At 45.5% G+C, this 22,157-nt stretch overlaps 1 protein-coding gene across 7 annotated transcripts in view; it reads right to left on the bottom strand.

The window, feature by feature from the left end:
- LOC147116959 (guanylate kinase-like) overlaps positions 1–22,157 on the bottom strand; it is a 72,460-nt gene that overhangs the window by 3,547 nt on the left and 46,756 nt on the right. For all 7 annotated transcript variants that reach the window (XM_085987454.1, XM_085987455.1, XM_085987456.1 and 4 more), the window contains 5 exons: positions 18,639–18,752; positions 14,163–14,204; positions 11,279–11,375; positions 1,626–1,764; positions 140–224 (listed from right to left, as the gene is read on the bottom strand). In XM_085987454.1, coding sequence (XP_085843580.1) covers positions 140–224; positions 1,626–1,764; positions 11,279–11,375; positions 14,163–14,204; positions 18,639–18,752 — 477 coding nt within the window. The remainder of the gene's footprint in view (positions 1–139; positions 225–1,625; positions 1,765–11,278; positions 11,376–14,162; positions 14,205–18,638; positions 18,753–22,157) is intronic.

Here is a 22,157-nt window from a genome sequence, read left to right on the forward strand (position 1 = left end):
ACCAGCTCCCAATATTCACGCCACTAAAACCAGCTCCCAACATTCACACTGCTAACGCTATATCCCAACATTATAAACAGAAACTTTTATTGGTACAAGAATATACATATAAATAACAAATATTTGCTGAAGTACTTACTGAATTCCATGTCCAATTTTGCAGCTATCAGCCTCTTTTCTAAACTTTCCTTAGATTCAGTTTTTCTCTGCCTCAATCGTTCTTCCTAAAAATGGGTTGCATAGAACAAGTTTTGAAAAAAGATTTTCAACAGGTACATCAGTGTTGCAATTTATTTCCCATCTATTTGCTTGGAAGAGTTTACTGAAGGTTTACCTGCTGAATTTAGTTTGGCAATCAAAAATATACTTTTCAGAGTTGTAGGTATCGCTTAAACTTTCTTTGAAAGCTTCAGGGATGTCATTCAGTCAACAGAAAGTCCTGTTGTGGACAATTTTCAGCAGACCTAATGAATTCACTTCAACATCTATCGCACTGTAGCTAAACAGCTATACAAGATTCCAGCCTCTAACACAAAGGATTTGGAAATTGTTACATCAATCTTTGGTTTTTCATCTGGACAAATAAATTAATATGCATGGTCGACTGTGAATATACACGTGTAAAATCCATTCTGCATGTGACAAGAGGTTCTAATTACAAAATCCTATTCAAATCTCAGTATCACAGCTGATCAAAGTATGAAAGGCTCTTGGAAAACAGACATAGATGGTTCAGTGGAGCTCGCCCAGTCGGCAATGTGCCAGACATTTCAAATCACTGATCCAAATGGTGTCTGAATTATTGCCAATGGACTTCAAGAAACCTCCAGCGTGAAGCTCGCCCTAAAGGAATCTTGTGTAGAAAAGTCACAAAATCATACTTCTTGGCCTTCCCTCACAAGTTGCCCAACACCGCAATATTTTATTTTACTTTCAACTACCCTGCTTATCAGGGCAATCGTAGAATCTTACAGCATGGAATGAGGCCATTCGGCCCATCGTGCCTGTGCTGGCTCTATGCAAGAGCCAACCAATTAGTCCCACTCCCCCTGCTCTTTCCCCATAGCCCTGCAAATTTTTCCCCTTCAAGTATTTATCCAATTCCCTTTTGAATGTTACTATTGAATCTGCTTCCACCATCCTTTCAGGCAGCGCATTCCAGATCATAACATGTTCAGCATGCTTCTTATACTCATTCATGTTCGGAATTCAGCACTGAGTGAGATTAAAAACACTTAACACCCATCAGCAGATGCTCATTTAAAAGTCCTGTCTATTGTGAGAAGGCTATAAAGTTATAGTAAAAAGGGATTAATGAGTGTCGGGGCTATAGTTGGGCTTGGTATCGATGATTCCTGGGACACCTATTGCCATGTTAGGACACCCCAGGAATGAGCATCCAACAACTGCGACACAGATGGTACTACGAGGTTTAAAAAAAAATTTAATGCAAATTTTAGGTTTCCCATATTCATCTAGTCGACAGCCGTGGATATGATCTTTATGACTCTTCCCGAGGAGTGTTCCTTTAAATAAAAGGGCACTTCACACTTCTAATCCAATAATGGCTTTCATGAAAAGCACACCCCCATCCCAACAGCAAAGCTGTAGGTGTCAGTACTTACTAGAATTTCAAATGATGGCGGCTGAATGGAAAGGTAGATTGGGCACAGATCTGTTTTCTTGATATTCCTCACGCCCTGCATGTCTATGTCAAGAATACAGATTTGGTTCTTGGCTTGTACCGCCTGCACCGCTGCTTTACTGCAAGTAAAACAAGTCATTTCAGTATCGGGCCACCTGTTGACATTATTCCCCAGAGGAAAAGCTCTCAATGTAGATTTGCCAATTACAACATGAACCCAAAACACAACGCAAATTCACCAGAATGATTCTAAGAGAGCTAACTTATAAAAGGACAGGTTGCATAGACTAGGTTTATATTCCCTTGAATATAGAAGATTAAGGGGTGATCTAATTGAGGATTCGATAGGGTAGATAGAAACGTTTTCCTCTGGCGAGAGAGAGTCCAGAACAAGGGGGCATAACCTTTAATTTAGAGCTAGGTTGTTCAGGGGTGATGTCAGGACGCACCCACTTCACACAAAGGGTAGAGGAAATCTGGAACTCTTTCTCCCCCCCCCCCCCCCCCCAAAAAAGCTGTGGTGGCTGGGGGTCAATTGAAAATTTCAAGACTAAAATTGATAGATTTGTTAGGTAAAGGTATTAAGGGTTACGGAACCAAGGTGGGTAATGGAGATAATGTACAGGTCAGCCGTAATCTAATTGAATGGTGGAACAGGATTGAAGGGGCTGAATGGCCTCCTCCTGTTCCTATGAAAGAGGGCCAAAAAGAAAGAACTGACGCTTTAGGTGGCAGCTTTCATCCGTGTGACCTAGTGAAAGGTCCCGTCCAAAACATTAACTTTTCTCTTTCAGAACCTGACTGCCCTGCTGAACATTTCTATCCTTCATAGTTTTCCTTTTGATCAGATGAACGTTGGTTCAGTGTTCCTTTCAATGCTTTCTAAAAACATATTGCAGCATTGTTCACAATGCATCAGTGGCTACCTATTCTTGCTTACCTGGCTCGGTGTTGTGACTTAAGAACATAAGAAATAAGAGCAGTAGGTCATACGGCCCCTCGAGCCTGCTCCGCCATTCAATAAGATCATGGCTGATCTTCGACCTCAACTCCACTTTCCCGCTCGATCTCCATATCCCTCGATTCCCCTAGAGTCCAAAAATCTATCTACCTCAGCCTTGGATATAAGAACATAAGTATTCAAAGACTCAGCATTCACAGCCCTCTGGGGCAGAGAATTCCAAAGATTCACAACCCTAAACTTCTCTTTCCTTTCTGGTTCTCTCTACAGTACTATTTATTACTGCTTTCTGTGTCTTCAGCTTTTCTCCCTCATGTCCTTTTGTGGGGAAGACAGCATTTTATGATAGTGCCAGCAAGGCACCAGCTGGGGGAGACATCTTGCCAGTGCTGCAGGTTGTGGGTGCAGGTCACAGGTGTGTGGAGAGATCCGGGCACATGCTGCAATTTCCCAAGCAAACACAGGACGAGTCAGGGTATAATGGAAGTATTTTGATCAGACACACTCAAGGATAGGGCTGCTGATTATTTAGTACAGACGATACAACAGCTGCTGGATGCTGCTAATTGGATTACTCCCTTGAAAGGTGACTGAACTCTAAAGGGGATTCGGTGGAATTTGAATTAGTGCAGCTCTGTGGCAACTATTCTGAGAACACTTAGGATTTGATAATTATTTGCCCAATGGATATTTCATTTGTGCACAAACACTAGTACAAATGATTGGACAGTTACCAAAATACAGGTGACTCAAGTGTGATAAATGAAAAGGAACACAACTGATCTAGTGGCGTAACACAGCTGGCTGGATTGTTATAAAGCTGAGAGAGAGAAGGGGCAAGAGTGCAAGAGGAATGGGGAGAAAGCGAGAGTGAACAAGTGTGTCAAGATAACGCATGAGAAAAAAAGAGCGTGCAAGAGCGAGATCAGTTAGTGAAGCTTCAATGTTTCAAAATGGCAGCTGTTGGGTAGATGAAGATCAGTAATGTCACGCTAACTATACAGGAGCACTAAACTGGCTCAACAGGTTCAGTCACTTATTCCAGTTAGGCAGCTTTCCCAGCCACAGCGAGCCCTGAAAGACATGCGTTACACCTCAAGAAAGAGTCGCATCCTGTAAATCATACCTCCTGATGGCTGACGTGAGGCAATCCTTTAAGGGAATATTTAACTTAAAGTGACTAAAACCAAAAGGTTAATATGTGGGATAAAAACAGAAAATGCTGGAGATACTCAGCAGGTCAGGCAGCATCTGTGAAGAGAGAAACAGTTAACGTTTCAGGTCGATGACCTTTCGTCAGAACTAGAAAAAAGCAGGAAATGGAACAGATTTTTATGCAAGTGTAGGAGCTGGGAAAGGGGGGAGGGGATGAAAGAACAAAAGGGAAGGTCTGTGATAGGATAGAAGGCAGGAGAGGTTAAGAGACATTAAGAGATATTCAAGGCAAAAGGAGATGGTAATGGGACAGGTTAACAAACAAAAGATGGCTCTAGATGAAGTGTAAATTGCGTTGGCAGAATGAAAGACAGCTGCCATGTGGGAGAGAAGAAAAGACACAAACAAAAAGTGTGGAAAAATATATATATATGATAGGGGCCGAGGTGATGATCTGAAATTGTTGAACTCTTATGTTGAGTCCAGAAGGCTGTAAAGTGCCTAATCGAAAGATGAGGTGCTGTTCCTCGAGCTTACATTGAGTTTCAGTGGAACAATGCAAGAGGCCAAGGACGGTGAGGTCTGAGTGGGAGTGGAGCCGAGAATTAAAGTGACAGGTGACCGGAAGCTCGGGGTCCCCCTTACGGACTGAACGGAGGTGTTCCGCAAAGCGGTCACCCAATCTGCATTTGGTCTCCCCAATGTAGAGGAGACCGCATCGTGAGCAGCGAATACAGTATACTAAATTAACATAGAAACACAGAAGATAGGAGCAGGAGTAGGCCACTCGAGCCTGCTCCGCCATTCAATGCGATCATGGCTGATCATCCAAATTCAGTACCCTGTCCCTGCTTTCTCCCCACACCCCTTGATCCCTTTAGCCTTAAGAAATATATCCAACTCCTTCTTGAATATATTTAATGAATTGGCCTCTACTGCCTTCTGTGGTAGAGAATTCCACAGGTTCACCACTCTGGGTGAAGAAATTCCTCTCATTTCTGTCCTAAATGGCTTACCCCTTATCCTTAGACTGTGACCCCTGGTTCTGGACTCCCCGACCATCGGGATCATCCTTCCTGCATCTAGTCTGTCCAGTCCTGTCAGAATTTTATAAGTTTCAATGAGATTCCCTCTCATTCTTCTAAACTCCAGCGAGTACAAGCTCAATCGTCACAATCTCTCCTCATAAGTCATTCCTGCCATCCCAGGTATCAGCCTGGTGAATCTTCGCTGAACTCCTTCCATGGCAAGAACATCCTTCCTCAGGTAAGGCGACCAAAACTGCACACAATACTCAAGGTGTGGTCTCACCAAGGCCTTGTACAACTGCAGCAAGACATCCTTGTTCCTGTACTCAAACCCTCTCGCTACAAAGGCCAACATACCATTTGCCTTCTTAACCACCTGCTGCACCTGCATGCTTACCTTCAGCAACTGGTGCACAAGGACACCCAGGTCTCGTTGCACTTCCCCTTCTCCCATTCTATTGCCATTCAGATAATAATCTGCCTTCCTGTTTTTACCACCAAAGTGGACAACCTCACATTTATCCACGTTATATTGCATCTGCCATGCTTTTGCCCAATCACCCAACCTGTCCAAATCATCCTGGAGTTTCTCGGCATCCTCCTCACAGCACACACGCCCACCCAGCTTTGTATCGTCTGCAAATTTGGAGATATTACATCTAGTTCCCTTGTCTAGATCATTAATATATATTGTGAATAGCTGGGGTCCAAGGACCGATCCCTGCGGTACCCCACTAGTCACTGCCTGCCACTCGGAAAAAGACCCGTTTATTCCAACTCTTTGCTTTCTGTCTGCCAACCAGTTCTCTATCCAAGTCAATACCTTGCCCCCAATCCCATGTGCCTTAACTTTACACACTAATCTCTTATGCGGGACTTTATCGAAAGCCTTCTGAAAGTCCAAATACACCACATCCACTGGTTCTCCCTTATCTATTTCACCAGTTACATCCTCAAAAAATTCCAGTAGATTAGTCAAGCACGATTTACCTTTTTCCCCAAGTGTTCTGCTATTACATCTTTTATAATGGACTCTAGCATTTTCCCCACTACCGATGTCAGGCTTACCGGTCTGTAATTCCCCATTTTCTCCCTACCACCTTTTTTGAATAGTGGGGTAACATTAGCTAACCTCCAATCCATGGGTACTGTTCCAGATTCCATCGAATGTTGGAAGATGATCAGCAATGCATCTACTATTTCTAGGGCCACTTCCTTAAGTACCCTAGGATTTAGATTATCAGGCCCTGGGGATTTATCGGCCTTCAGTCCCATCAATTTCCTTAACATCATTTCCTTACAAATACTGATTTCTTTCAGTTCCTCCCCTTCATCAGACCCTATGTTCCCCGACATCTCTGGGAGGTTATTTGTGTCCTCCTTTGTGAAGACAGAACCAAAATATGTATTTAATTGGTCTGCCATTTCTTTGTTCCACATTATAAATTCCCCTGATTCTGACTGCAAGGGACCTACGCTTGACTTCACCAATCTTTTTCTCTTCACATATCTATAAAAGCTTTTACAGTCAGTTTTTATGTTCCCTGCAAGCTTACTCTCATATTCTATTTTCCCCTTCTTAATTAATCCCTTTGTCCTCCTTTGTTGATTCCTAAACTGCTCCCAATCCTCAGGTTTACTGCTTTTTCTGGCCAATTTATATGTCTCTCCTTGGATCTTATGCTATCCCTAATTTCCCTTGTTAGCCACGGTTGAGTCACCTTTTTTATTTTATTTTTATGCCAAACTGGGATGAACAAATTCTGTAGTTCATCCATGCGGTCTTTGAATGCGTGCCATTGCCTATCCACCGTCAACCCTTTGAGTGACATTCCCCAATCAATCCTACCCAACTCGCGCCTCATACCATCATAGTTTCCTTTATTTCAATTCAGGACCCTAGTCTCTGAGTCAACTACTTCATTCTCCATTTTAATGAAGAATTCTATCATATTATGATTGCTCTGACCCAAGGGGCCTCATACTCAAGGAATGTGCTGATCAGCTGGCTGATGTCTTCACCGCCATCTTCAATCTGTCATTGGCCCAGGCAGTAGTCCCTACATGCTTCAAGACCGCTACCATTATACCTGTGCCAAAACACGTGCCTGAACGACTATCGACCTGTCGCACTCACACCCATCATAATGAAGTGTTGAGAGAGACTGGTCCTGGCTCACATCAAAGCCAGTGTTCCCACCTCTCTTGACCAACACCAGTTTGCCTATCGTGCAAACAGATCAACGGAGGATGCAATCACAACTGCTCTACACTCGGCACTGAATCACTTAGATGGTAAAGAGACCTACATCAGAATGCTGCTCATAGACTACAGCTCAGCATTCAACACTATCGTCCCCAACAAGCTGGCCACCAAACTCCAAACTCTTGGCCTGAACACTTCCCTCTGCAACTGGACCCTGGACTTCCTAACAAACAGACCCCAGTCTGTCAAATTAGGTAACCACACCTCCCCCCCCACCTGACCCTGAACACAGGGGCCCCACAAGGATGTGTGCTGAGCCCCCTCCTCTACTCCCTCTTCACCCACGACTGTGTGGCTGTTCATGGTTCCAACACCATCATCAAGTTTGCGGATGATACCACGGTAGTAGGCCAGATCACCAACAACGATGAGTCAGCCTACAGGGAGGAGATCCAGCATCTCGTGAAGTGGTGCGCCGATAACAACCTGGCCCTGAACATCAAGAAAACCAAAGAAATCATTGTGGACTTCAGGAAGTCTAAAGGCAGAAGTCACACCCCCATCCACATCAATGGGGCTGTGGTGGAAAGGGTGGACAGCTTTAAGTTCCTCGGAGTCCACATCACGGAAGACCTCTCCTGGTCCCTCAATACTTCCTCTCTGGTGAAGAAGGCCCAGCAGCACCTATATTTCCTAAGGAGGCTGAAGGGATGTAACCTGTCACCCCTGATCCTCTCTAACTTTTACCGCTGCACAATAGAGAGCATCCTGACAAACTGTATCACAGTATGGTATGGCAGCTGTAGCTCCTATGACCGGAAAGCCCTGCAGCGGGTAGTCAAAACTGCCCAACGCATTACCGGCACCCGGCTACCGACCATAGAGCACATATACCAGAAACGCTGTTTATGGAGGTCACGGTCCATCATCAAAGACCCTACCCACCCCAGCCACAGTCTGTTCGCCCTCCTGCCATCTGGGAGACGCTACAGATGCATTTGCACCCGTACGACCAGATTTAGGAACAGCTTCTTTCCCAGGGCTGTCATCCTACTGAACTCCACAAATAAACTCTAAAGCCTGCACATCTGCCAATGCACTTTATTATGGTTATGTTTATGTTAATGTATTACAAGCCAAATGTATGTTGAATGTTTAAATGTCTTAATCTAAATGTACACTCTCGGGAGCCGCAAGCCTACATTTCGTTGTACTGCACTTGTGCACTAACAATGACAATAAAAAGTTGATTTGATTTTGATTTTGACAACAAGATTGCTAATTAATCCTTTCTCGTTACAGAATAACCAGTCTAAAATGGCCTGATCTCTGGTTGGTTCCTCAACATATTGGTCCAGGAAACCATCCCGTATACACTCCAGGAATTCCTCCTCCACAATATTGTTACTAATTTGGTTAGCCCAATCTATATGTAGATTAAAGTCACCCATGATGACTGCTGTGCCCTTATTGCACGCTTCTCTAATTTCCCTTTTAATGCCACCCCCAACCTCCGCATTACTGTTTGGAGGTCTATATGCCACTCCCACTAACGTTTTCTGCCCCTTGGTATTTCTCAGTTCTACCCATACAGATTCCACATCATCAGAGCTAATATCCTTCCTTACAATTGTGTTAATCCCTTCTTTAACCAGCAATGCTACCCCACCTCCCTTTCCTTTTTGCCTATCTTTCCTGAATATTGAATACCCCTGGATGTTGAGTTCCCAGCCTTGGCTACCCTGGAGCCATGTTTCCGTAATCCCAATCAAATCATATTCGTTTACCTCTATTTGCGCAGCTAATTCATCCACCTTATTCCGAATGCTCCTCGCATTAAGGCACAAAGCCTTCAGGCTTGTTTTTTTTAAACGCTCTTAGACCTATTGGAATAATTATTTACTGTGGCCATGTTTGATTTAAACCGTTGATTTCTCTGACTGCCACTTTTGTTTTTCTCCTTCCTATCTTTTGCTTTTATCCTTGTTTCCCTTTCCTCTGTCCCCCTGTTCAGGTTCCCAACCCCCTGCCATTTTAGTTTAAACCCTCCCCCAGAGCACTAGCAAACACTCCCCCTAGGACATCGGTCCCGGCCCTGCCCAGGTGCAAACCGTCCGGTTTGAACTGGTCCCACCTCCCCCAGAACCGGTTCCAATGTCCCAGGAATTTGAATCCCTCCCCCTCGCAGCATTCCTCTAACCACGTATTCATCTGAAATATCCTTCTATTTCTACTCTGACTAGCACGTGGCACTGGTAGCAATCCTGAGATTACTACCTTTGAGGTCCTATTTTTTAATTTACCTCCTAACTCCCTATATTCAGCTTTTAGGACCTCATCCCGGTTTTTACTTATATCGTTAGTGCCTATATGCACCATGACAACTGGCTGTTCACCCTGCCCTTCCAAAATGTTCTGCAGCCGCTCTGAGACATCCTTTACCCTTGCACCAGGGAGGCAACACACCATCCTGGAGTCTCGTTTGCAGCCGCAGAAACGCCTATCTATTCCCCTTACAATAGAATCCCCTATTACTATAGCTCTCCCACTCTTTTTCCTCCCGTCCTGTGCAGCAGAGCCACCCCTGGTGCCAGGAAGTTGGCTGCTGCAGCCTTCCCCTGATAAGCCATCCCCCCCAACAGTACTCAAAGTGGTGTATCTGTTTGAGAGGGGGATGTCCACAGGGGACCCCTGCACTACCTGCCTGCGCCTAGCACTCTGTCTGTTGGTCACCCCTGTACTACTTGCAAGTAGTACAAGTAAATCGCTGTTTCACCTGGAAGGGATGTTTGTGGCCCTGGACAGTGGGAAGGGGGGAGGTATAAGGGCATGTGTTGCATCTCTTGCACTTGCACAGGAAGGTGCCGGGCGAAGGGGAAGGGGTGTTGGGGGTGATAGAGGAGTGGACCAGGATGTCGCAGAGGGAGCGGTCCCTACGAAATGCTGAAAAGGGAGGAGAGGGGACGATGTGTTTGGTGGTGGCGGAAAAGGCGGAGGATGATACGTTGAATGTGGAGGCTGGTGGGGTGAAAGGTGAGGACAAGGGGAACCCTATTGTGGTTCCGGGAGGGAGGGGCAGTGATGAGGGCAGAAGTGTGGTAGATAGAACGGACACGGTCAAGGGCCATGTCAACCACAGTAGAAGGGAATCCTCGGTTGAGGAAAAAGGAAGACATGTCGGAAGCACGGGTATGGAAGGTGGCATCGTCAGAGCAGATGCGGCGGAGACGGAGAAACTGGGAGAATGGAATAGAGTCCTTACAGGAGGCGGGGGGGGGAGGCAGTGTAGTTCAGGTAGTTGTGGGAATCAGTGGGCTTGTAGTGAATGTTTGTCAATAACCTATCCCCAGAGATGGAGACGGAGAAGTCGAGGAAGGGAAGGGACGAGTCGGAGATGGACCATGTGAAGGTGAGGGAAGGGTGGAAATTGGAAACATAGTGAATGAAATTTTCTAGTTCAGGGCGAGAGCAGGAAACGGCACCGATAGTCATCAACATACCGGAAAAAAAGGTGAGAGAGGGGACCAGAGTAGGACTGGAGCAAAAAATGTTCCACATATCCCACAAAAAGGCAGGCATAGCTAGGACCCATGCGGGTTCCCATAGCAACACCTTTGATTTGGAGGAAGTGAGTGGAGTCAAAGGAGAAGTTGTTCAATGTGAGAACAAGTTCAGCCAGGCGGAGGAGGGTGGTGGTGGATGGGGACTGGTTGGGCCTCTGTTCAAGGAAGAAGCGGAGCGCCCTCAGGCCATCCTTGTTGGGGATGGAGGTATAGAGGGATTGGACATCCATGGTGAAAAGGAAGCGGTTGGGGCCAGGAAAGTGGAAACTGTTAAAGTGGCGGAGGGCGTCGGAAGAGTCGCGGATGTAGGTGGGAAGAGACTGGACAAGGGGAGAAAAAAGAGTCGAGATAGGAAGAGAAGTTCTGTGGGGCAAGAACAGGCTGAAACGATGGGTCTACCAGGGCAGTCCTGTTTGTGGATCTTGGGAAGGAGGTAGAAGCGGGCTGTGCGGGGTTGGGGGACTATGAGGTTGGCGGCCATGGAGGGAAGATCTCCGGAGGAGATGAGGTCAGTGACAATCTTGGAAACGGTGGCTTGATATGTGGTTAATATGTGAGGTCGGACAATAGTAGACTGAAAGAAAGTTACTTCACAACCAGACTACACAATCAAATTTTAAGGAGGGCTGGTCTGGGTTGAGAATCTAGTGTCAACCCATTAAATTGCCCCAGGCACCCCCGTTAACACAAAAATGTTACCTCCAGAATCACAGCACATACCTTGTTCCATACAGGTTCCCTGAGAACTCTGCATTTTCTATAAATTCCTCAGCTTCAATGCCACGAAGCATTTCATCTCTCGATGCAAAATGGTAATCTGGGTACAGAACACAAACAAAACTCTTGAATCATTACTGCAAAACCCACAAACAATACTTTATACATTTTTTTATTCGTTCATGGGATGTGGGCATCGCTGGCAAGGCCAGCATTTATTGCCCATCCCTTGAGAAGGTGGTGGTGAGCTGCCCTCATGAACCGTGTGGTGAAGGTACTCCCAACAGTGCGGTGAGGGAGTTCCTGGATTTTGACCCAACGATGATCTGTTTCCAAGTCAGGATGGTGTGTGACTTGGAGGAGAACTTGCGGGTGATGGTGTTCCCATGCACCTGCTGCCCTTGTCCTTCTAGGTGGTAGAGGTCGCAGGTTTGGGAGCTACAGTGGAAGAGGCCTTGGCGAGTTGCTGCAGTACATCGTGTAGAGTACAATGCAGACCGGCCTATCCCTCAAGACAGGAACCCAGTTCAAGAAACTATCTAAGAAAAAGAATACCTGCATTATATTGTATCTCATCACGCCTAAAATCAGTGCAGTATGTATCATTATGTAGGCGAAAGAGGCAGCGATTCCACGCTAGCATCATCCCACAAACAGCAACGGGAGTTAATTTGGTGTTTTTTTTTTTTTTTTGAGAACACAAACATTCAAATCATTCTGGTCAAATTAAAAAAAAAATTTAATTTTTTTTTTTATATACAGAGTTTAACTTCGCCTAAATGGGTTTTCAAAAAGATACAAGAACATAAATAGGAGCAAGAGTAGGCCATACAGCCCCTCGAGTCTGCTCCACCATTCAAGATCATGGATGAACCTCTACATCAATTCCACTTTCCCCATATGCCCAAAAATCTATTGATCTCAGTCCTGAATATACTCAACTGAGCATCCACAGCCCTCTGGGGTAGAGAATTCCAAAGATTCACCACCCTCCGAGTGAAGAAATTTCTCCTCATCTCAGTCCTAAATGGCCGACCCCTTATTCTGAGACTGTGACCGCGGTTCTAGACTCCCCAGCCAGGGGAAACAGCCTCTCAGCATCTACCCAGTCAAGCCCTCTAAAAATTTTATACATCTCATGAGATCACCTCTCATTCTTCTAAACGCCAGAGAATGTAGTCCCATTCTGCTCAATCTCTCCTCATAGGACAACCCTCTCATCCCAGGGATCAATCTAGTGAATCTTTGTTGCAGCCCCTCTAAGGGAAGTATATAATTCCTTAGGTAAGGAGCCCAAAACTGTACACAGTACTCAAGTGTGGTCTCACCAAAGCCCTATATAATTGCGGCAGGACTCCTTACTCTTGTACACTAACCCCCTTGCAATAAAGGGCAACATACCATTTGCCTTCCTAATTGCTTGCTGTAACTGCATGGTAACTTTCTGTGATTTGTGTACAAGGACACCCAAGTCCCTCTGAATACCAACATTTAATAGTCTCCTACCAAAGTGGATAATTTCACACTTCCGCACGTTATACTCCATCTGCCACCTTCTTGCCCAAGCACTTAACCGGTCTATAGCTTACTTTCCCACCTAGCTTTGTATCGTCAGCAAACTTGGATATATTACACTCGGTCCCCTCATCCAAATCATTGATATAGATTCTAAATAGCTGAGGTCCAAGCACTGATCCTCGCGGCACTCCACTAGCTACACCCTGTTATCCTAAAAATGACCCGTTTATTCCTACTCTGTTTTCCATCCTCAATCCAAGCTAATATATCACCCCCAATCCCATGAGCTCTAATTCTGTGTAACAACCTCTTGTGTGGCACCTTATCAAATGCCTTTTGAAAAACCAAATATACTACATCCACTGGTTCTCCCTTATCGACCCTGCTAGTTACACCCTCAAAAAACTAAGATTTATCAAACACCATTTCCCTTTCATAAAACTGTGTTGACTTTGCCTAATCATAGTGATTTTCCAAGTGCCCTGTCACCACGTCCTTAATAATAGATTCTAGCATTTTCCCTACTACTTATGTCAGGCTAACTGGTTAGATAGTTCTGTTTTCTCTCTCCCTCCTTTCTTGAATAGCAGGGTTACATTTGCTACCTTCTAATCCACGGGGACCCTTCTAGAATCTAGTGAATTCTGGAAGATCAGAACCAGTGCATTCGCCATCTCTGCAGCCACCTCTTTTAAAACCCTAGGATGTAGGCCATCAGGTCATGATGATTTGTCAGCTTTTAGTCTCATTACTTTCTTCAGTACAGTTTCTTTACTAATATTAATTACTTTAAGTCTCTCACTCTCATTAGACCATTGGTTCCCCACAATTCCCGGTATGTTTTGAGGCTTCTACTTTGAAGACAGATCCAAAATATTTGTTTACCGTCTCTGCCATTTCCCTATTGGCCATTATAATTTCTCTTATCTCTGCCTCTAAGGGACCCATGTTTACTTTTTCTAATCTCTTCCTTTTTACATACTTGTAAAAGCATTTTCAATCTGTTTTTATATTTCTTGCTAGTTTACTCCATTCTCTTTTCTCCCTCTTTTATCAATTTCTTGGTCATCTTTTGCTGATTTTTAAACAAAACATTTATCAAAATCAATAAATACAAAAAACCGCAGACCCTAAATGGACCAGACTGTAGCAACCTCCTCTATCGAAACAAGAGTACAGGGGGAAAATGTACAGAAATGTTCATTAGATAAGTGAAATAATCTTGGACTCCACTCTCTTAGCACTTGTGGGATACAAATTAATTTCAGAGTAGAGATAAGAAAGATTATTAACTAAAAACTTCAAATGCTACATATTTAAAATGCCATGCACAGAAGAAATTTATAAGTTAAACAAAATAGGTGCTAACCTTTGCCATTTTCTTCACCTGGCCTTGGATTTCTTGTTGTATCTGTAAAATAAATCTCACCATCGGGTAAGTGTCACAGGAACATAGATAGTGTAACACCCAGTGTATCAACAGCCTTCAAAGCCCAAGAGTCCTACTGTATGTTTTCATGAATTGGTCTCAACAAAAAGGCCCCAAAAGTCTAGTGCAAAAGGCAGAATGCACAGTTAGTCTGTTTTTAAGTCAAACAAGACAACCCACTAACATGGGGTAGCCTAGATGTACATTATTTCCATGTTATTCAGTGGAGATGAGTTGTATCGATTGAAACATAGAAGATAGGAGCAGGAGTAGGCCATTCGGCCCCTCGAGCCTGTTCCGCCATTTAATGAGATCATGGCTGATCATCCAAATTCAGTATCCTGTCCCTGCTTTCTCCCCATATCCCTTGATCCCTTTAGCCTTAAGAAATATATCTAACTCCTTCTTGAATATATTTAGTGAATTGGCCTCAACGGCCTTCTGTGGTAGAGAATTCCACAGGTTCACCACTCTCTGGGTGAAGAAATTCCTCCTCATCTATGTCCTAAATGGCTTACCCCTTATCCTTAGACTGTGACCCCTGGTTCAGGACTCCCCCGCCATCGGGAACATCCTTCCTGCATCTAGTCTGTCTAGTCCTGTTAGAATTTTATAAGTTTCAATGAGATCCCCTCTCATTCTTCTAAACTCCAGCGAGTATAAGCCCAATCGACCCACTCTCGCTTCATACGTCATTCCTGCCATCCCAGGTATCAGTCTGGTGAATCTTCGCTGCACTCCCTCCATGGCAAGAGCATCCTTCCTCAGATAAAGCGACCAAAACTGCACACAATACTCAAGGTGTGGTCTCACCAAGGCCCTGTACAACTGTAGCAAGACATCCTTGCTCCTGTACTCGAGTCCTCGCGCTATGAAGGCCAACATACCATTTGCCTTCTTAACCGCCTACTGCACCTGCATGAACTGTGACTCTGACCATAAATATTGCTCTATATATTCAGTTTGCTGTGGAATAAAGCAGCTTAAAATGATTTAAACCAAGCCTCACCTTGTCTAGTGTCAACTCAGTCCTCTAAGAAATTGAAGAAATGCCCATGCAATAGACGTGGATATCCAGTTCAAATCACAAGGAGGTTCCACGGTTACGCCCCCAGGTCCTGCTATTGTACAATTTGACATAGGGCAGCAGGAGTCAAATCCCATACAAGTCTCTCAGACCGCTTCCGTTGAACAACTGATGCCAATGAACGAAGGAAGGTATCTGTCACAGACTGTTTGAGTAAGCAACGCAATCCAATTTAACGCATTTGCATGGAATTACTTAACGTTTTTCTGGATTCACTTTTAACCAGTTTAGTTCCAATTCTCAAATTCAATTTCTAATTCCAGGTTTCTACTTGGAGTAATCCAATTTGAGGTGTTTAAAATAATTATTAACAGGGTAGATAGGGAACAAGTCTTCCCTCCAATAGGAGAATCCTGAACAAGGCGACAAGTTATACTCTTAAAATGGGAACTAGACTGGTTAAAAGTAAATCCAGAAAAAATTCCTTCATGCAATTCCATATTGCCCAGAAGGCTACAGATATAGGATCAACTGAAATAACAACAGAAAATGCTGGAAAATCTCAGCAGGCCAGGCAACATCCGTGGAGAGAAAATAGAGAGTCAACGTTTCAGGTGAAAACCCTTTGTCAAGGCTAAAGAAGTGCAGGAAATGAAATAGATTAAGAGGCCAGGCTGGGAGAGAACAAAAGAGAAGAGACATTAAGAGGTATTCAAAACGAGACGAGATGGTGATAGGACTAGTGGAGACAAAAGACAGCTCTAGATTAGGTGTGAAATGCGCTGGCAGAATGGGAGACAGCTGCCATGTGGGAGAGAGAAAAAAAGGAAAGGGGGGGGGAGGAAAGGCCAAAACAAAAGTGTGGATAAAAAATATAAGTAAAAATGTAATAGGGGCCGAGGTTATGATCTGAAATTGTTGAACTCGATAGAGTCCGGAAGGCTGTAAAGTGCCTAATCGGAAGATGAGGTGCTGTTCCTCGAGTTTACGTTGAGCTTCCGTGGAACAATGCAAGAGGCCGAGGACGGTGAGGTCCGAGTGGGAATGGAGTGGTGAATTAAAATGACAGGCGACCGGAAGCTCGGGGTCAGCCTTACGGACTGAACGGAGGTGTTCCGCAAAGCGGTCACCCAATCTGCGTTTGGTCTCCCCAATGTAGAGGAGACCACATCGTGAGCAGCGAATACAGTATACTCGATTGCAAGAAGTACAAGTAAATCGCTGTTTCACCTGGAAGGGGTGTTTGGGGCCCTGGACAGTGGGAAGGGGGGAGGTATAAGGGCAGGTGTTACATCTGCTGCGCTTGCACGGGAAGGTGCCAGGGGAAGGGGTGCTGGGGGTAATAGAGGAGTGGACTCGGGTGTCTCGGAGGGAGCGGTCCCTACGGAATGCTGAAAGGGGAGGGGAGGGGAAGATGCGTTTGGTGGTGGGATCACTTGAGGTGGCGGAGGATGATCCATTGAATGTGGAGGCTGGTGAGGTGAAAGGTGAGGACAAGGGGAACCCTATCGTGGTTCCGGGAGGGAGGGGCAGGGGTGAGGGCAGAAGTGCGGGAGATAGAACGGACACGGTCGAGGGCCACGTCAACCACGGTAGAGGGGAATCCTCGGTTGAGGAAAAAGGAAGACATGTCAGAAGCATTGGTGTGGAAGGTGGCATCGTCAGAGCAGATGCGGCGGAGATGGAGAAACTGGGAGAATGGAATAGAGTCCTTACAGGAGGCAGGGTGGGAGGAAGTGTAGTCCAGGTAGCTGTGGGAGTCAGTGGACTTGTAGTGAATGTTGGTCAATAACGGAGAAGTCGAGGAAGGGAAGAGTCAGAGATGGACCATGTGAAGGTGAGGGAAGGGTGGAAATTGGAGGCAAAGTGAATGAAATTGTCTAGTCCAGGGCGAGAGCAGGAAACAGCACCAATACAGTCATCAATGTATCGGAAAAAGAGGTGCGGGAGGGGACCCGAGTAGGACTGGAACAAAGAGTGTTCCACATATCCCATGAAAAGGCAGGCATAGCTAGGACCCGTGCGGGTACCCATAGCAACACCTTTGATTTGGAGGAAATGAGTGGAGTCAAAGGAGAAGTTGTTCAATGTGAGAACAAGTTCAGCCAGGCGGAGGAGGGTAGTGGTGGATGGGGACTGGTCGGGCCTCTGTTCAAGGAAGAAGCGGCGCGCCCTCAGGCCATCCTGGTGGGGGATGGAGGTGTAGAGGGATTGTACATCCATGGTGAAAAGGAAGCGGTTGGGGCCAGGAAACTGGAAACTGTTAGTGGTGGAGGGCGTCCGAAGAGTCGCGGATGTAGGTGGGAAGAGACTGGACAAGGGGAGAAAAGATAGAATCGAGATAAGTTCCGTGGGGCAAGAACAGGCTGAAACAATGGGTCTACCAGGGCAGTCCTGTTTGTGGATCTTGGGAAGGAGGTAGAAGCGGGCTGTGCGGGATTGGGGAACTATGAGGTTGGTGGCCACGGGGGGGGGGAGATCTCCAGAGGGGATGAGGTCAGTGACAGTCTTGGAAACGGTGGTTTGATGTTTGGTAGTGGGGTCATGGTCCAGGTGGAGGTAGGAGGAGGTGTCAGAGAGTTGGCGTTCAGCTTTCGCTAGGTAGAGGATCAACTGAGGTGTTTTAAAAGGGCGATAGGTGATAACTACTTGGGAAGCAAAATGAAAGAAGGAACTTGCATGAGTATTGAAGGATATGGAGAAAAGGTAGGACTAAGACAGGGTTGACGAATGGCCAACTTCTGTTTCTACAAAAGTTCTAACGAATGGTCATTGACCAGAAATGTTAACGCTGTTTCCCTCTCTCTCCACAGATGCTGCCTGACCTGCTGAGTGTTTCCAGGATTTTGTGTTTTTATTTCTGTTTCTACACTCCACCTTTTTCCCTTTGTGGTTTTTTTTTGTTAAGCCTGGGCAAAAAAAAGTTAATGGTACTGCAGAGCCAAGGTTGGTCGCTATATTTCACTTCTTAAATTCTATGGTATCCCAAATAATTTTTTTTTTAAAACACGTTCTAGCAGGAAGTTACGGTTATTGTTCATGAGATCGTCCTTTTCAAAACTTTACAATGAGATTCCCCGGGCCTCCTCTGATGTATTCTGGTAGTTCCATGAACCGACTAGCTTACTTAAGCAGGTTCTGAAACGTTCTCGCCCATGTAACATGGGAGAGCTTAGATCAGACTAGACTCTAGAGCAAATTGGAGTGTCCACTATGGACTAGCTCATTTCTTTACAGCAGCACAATCCATAGATCATGCGCACATTTGAAATATGAAAAACCTGCCAAATTAGCAGTTGGGCCAAGTCCATTTAACTTTCCTGCTTTGAGAGACAGGCACTTGCTTTCGAAGTTTTGGCTAGAAAGAGAGACATTAAAGAGCTACTAACGCGAGACACTGAATCCAAAAACTTGCTCATACTCCTTGAGAAGCAGCTTCAGCAGGGTGCTCTTGCCTGCACCAGAGGGTCCACTAATTACCACTGGTCTGGGTCCTGCCATTGCTGGGAAAAATAAAACACACAAATTACTCTCAATTCAACAAATGGTTGGAATCCACCATAAATTATATAGTAAATATTATATATAAACAAGATATATAACTGATCAAGGAAATCTTTCCCCGTGCAGCCAAGTGGAACTAGTTTCTGCATTAGCAGGCAAGAGTTAACCATTCAACATCTAAACTGGAGCGGTTGAAACCATCACATAAATACTGTGGCTACAAGAGCAGGCCAGAGGCTGGGAATTCTGCGGCGAGTGTCTCACCTCCTGACTCCCCAAAGCCTTTCTACCATCTACAAGGCATAAGTAAGGAGTGTGATGGAATACTCTCCACTTGCCTGGATGAGTGCAGCTCCAACAACACTCAAGAAGCTCAACACCATCCAGGACAAAGCAGCCCGCTTGATTGGCAGCCCATCCACCACCTTAAACATTCACTCCCTCCACCACCGGCGTACCGTGGCTGCAGTGTGTACCATCTACAAGATGCACTGCAGCAACTCGCCAAGGCTTCTTCGACAGCACCTCCCAAACCCGTGACCTCTTCCACCTGGAAGGGCAAGGGCAGCAGACACATGGGAACACCACCACCTCCAAGTCACACACCATCCTGGCTTGGAAATATATCGCTGTTCCTTCATCGTCGCCGGGTCAAAATCCTGGAACTCCCTCCCTAACAACACTGTGTGAGCACCTTCACCACACGGACTGCAGCATTTGAAGGTGGCGGCTCACCGCCACCTTCTCAAGGACAATTAGGGATGGGCAATAATTGCTGGTCTTGCCAGCGATGCCCACATCCTGTGAATAAATAAAAAAGTCACGGGATGGTTCCAGTCCCAACACTCAGCATCCCTGCCTGGTTTAGGAACCAATTACCACATCTACCACAGAGGATCCGAGTTCCCAGAAGCCTGCCTGTTCTCCTGGAAGCACCTTTACCCCCCAAATAGACCCTGCTTACCTCCCCCAGGAGAATATTCACAATTGGTCATTAGACGAGTGACAAGCATGGATTTGAGATCTCACCAGGTAGAAACAGGAACCAGAAGCTCCTCACAAAAAGGAATGGTGAGTTGCACAACTCAACACAAGATGTGTGACTGCATTTCCACCATCCTTCTGACCACAGCGTGACACACACACACTATCCCACTGAATGGTGGTTGCATGAGTTGGAGAGGGGGGGTTCAAAAGCAGCTGCTTGCATCTTTGGAACTGAGTTGCAGTAAGAAAGAACCTTGCATCTATATATAGTGCATTTCACAACCTCCCAAAGTGCTTTACAGCCAATGAAGTACTTCTTGAAGTGTAGTCACTGTTGTACTGTGGGAAACACAGCAGCCAATTTGCGCACAGCAAGCTCCCACGAGCAGCAATGAAATAAATGACCAGATCATCCGTTAAAAGTATTGGTTGAGGGATAAATATTCAGTGTCCATCAACACCACTGTGACAGCCAGTGAGTTGGAGGCAGGGCGGGACTTACAGCAAAGTCTACTTACTCCGCAAGCAGAGTCTATTTAAACAACACACTATAGAAAACAGTCTATTTACTCAAAAGAGTATTTAAAGAGAGTTTCTACGAACTACAGCAAACAGAACTCGACCAAAAATACAACAACGTCTCCCGATGAAAGCAGGGTTACAGCTTGAGCAAAACACAGCGAGTGGAGGATAGTTACAGATTATAAACTATGTGCATAAAGTCAATAAAATTGTTTCTAGGACACAAAAAACAATCCACTTGTTTTATAGGCGCCTCAAACTACTCCCAGCAGTGACAGACCTGCAACCAGTCCATCACCAAGTGTTACATAGCTCAAAATTATCTCTCTACACACAACTCAAGTTTAGAATGACAAACCTGTAACTGCAATGCTAGGTGCTAAAATAACTATGGGTTGGAGAAGTGACGATTCCAAGTGCCCACAATTAGATTTACTAAAACCAGCACCGTCTCATCAAAATGCCTCAGGAGTTCTTCTGCCTCTGTCACCACCACTGCCCCCCCCCCACCCCCAAGTCACCTGGGGTGGCCACCGCCTCCCTACACCCCCTCCCCCACCCCGTGCTGGCCACTGCCCCCACCCCCCCGTCACCCACATTGGCCACTGCCCCGCCTCAGTCACCTGCGCTGGTCACTACCCCCTTCCAGATCATCCGCGCGTCCCAGTGCCACCCTCCCAGTCACCAGCACTGGCCACTGCCTGCACCCCCTTCACCCGCGCGTCCCACTGCACTGCACCCCACCCTGGCCACTGCCCCCCACCCCACCGGCCACTTCCCCCTCCCAAGGGTGTGACGAGAATGAGGAACTTAAAGAAATTATTATTAGTAAAAAAAACAGTACTAGCAAAATTAATGGGACTAAAAGTTGATGAATCCCAGGGACTGGGTGACCTCATCCTAGGGTTTTGAAAGAGGTGGCCATTGGAATAGTGGACGCATTGGTTGTCATCTTCCAAAATTCTATAGATTCTGGAATGGTTCCTGCAGATTGGACGATAGTAAATGTAACCCCGCTCTTTAAGAAAGGAGGGAGAAAGAAAACGGGGAACTACAGACCTGTTAGCCTCACATCAGTAGTTGGGAAAATGCTGGAATCTATTATAAAGGATGCAATAACTGGGCACTTAGAAACTAATAGTAAGATTGGGCAGAGTCAACATGGATTTATGAAAGGGAAATCCTGTTTGACAAACCTATTGGAGTTCTTGGAGGATGTAACTAGTGGAGTAGACAAAGGGGAATCTGGATTTTCAGAAGGCCTTCGATAAGGTCCCACACAAGAGGTTGGTGAACAAAATTAGGGCACATGGAATTGGGGGTAATATACTAGCATGGATTGAGAATTGGTTAACAGGCAGAAAACAAAGAGTAGGGATAAACGGGTCTTTTTCAGGATGGCAGGCTGTGACTAGTGGGGTACCGCAAGGATTGGTGCTTGGGCCCCAGCTATTCACAATCTAGATCAATGATTTGGATGAGGGGACTAAATGTAACATTTCCAAATTTGCTGATGATACAAAGCTAGGTGGCAGTGTCAGTTGCGAAGAGGATGTGAAGAGGTTTCAAGGGGATCTTGACAGGCTCAGTGAGTGGGCGAGAACATGGCAGATGGAATATAATGTGGATAAATGTGAAGTTATCCACTTTGGTAGAAAAAACAGAAAGGCAGAGTATTTCCTAAATGGTGACAGATTGGGGAATGCAGATGTTCAAAGGGACCTGGGTGTCCTTGTACATGAGTCACTGAAAGTGAATGTGCAGGTGCAGCAAGCCATCAGGAAGGCAAATGGTATGCTGGCCTTCATTACAAGAGGATTTGAGTACAGGAGTAAAGAAGTCTTACTCCAATTATATAGGACCTTGGTGGGACCACACCTGGAGTACTGTGTACA

The sequence above is a fragment of the Somniosus microcephalus genome, chromosome 5, assembly GCF_052327205.1.
Source record: "Somniosus microcephalus isolate GS21.2 chromosome 5, FLI_Smic_1.0, whole genome shotgun sequence".
Taxonomy (NCBI): Eukaryota; Metazoa; Chordata; class Chondrichthyes; order Squaliformes; family Somniosidae; genus Somniosus; species Somniosus microcephalus.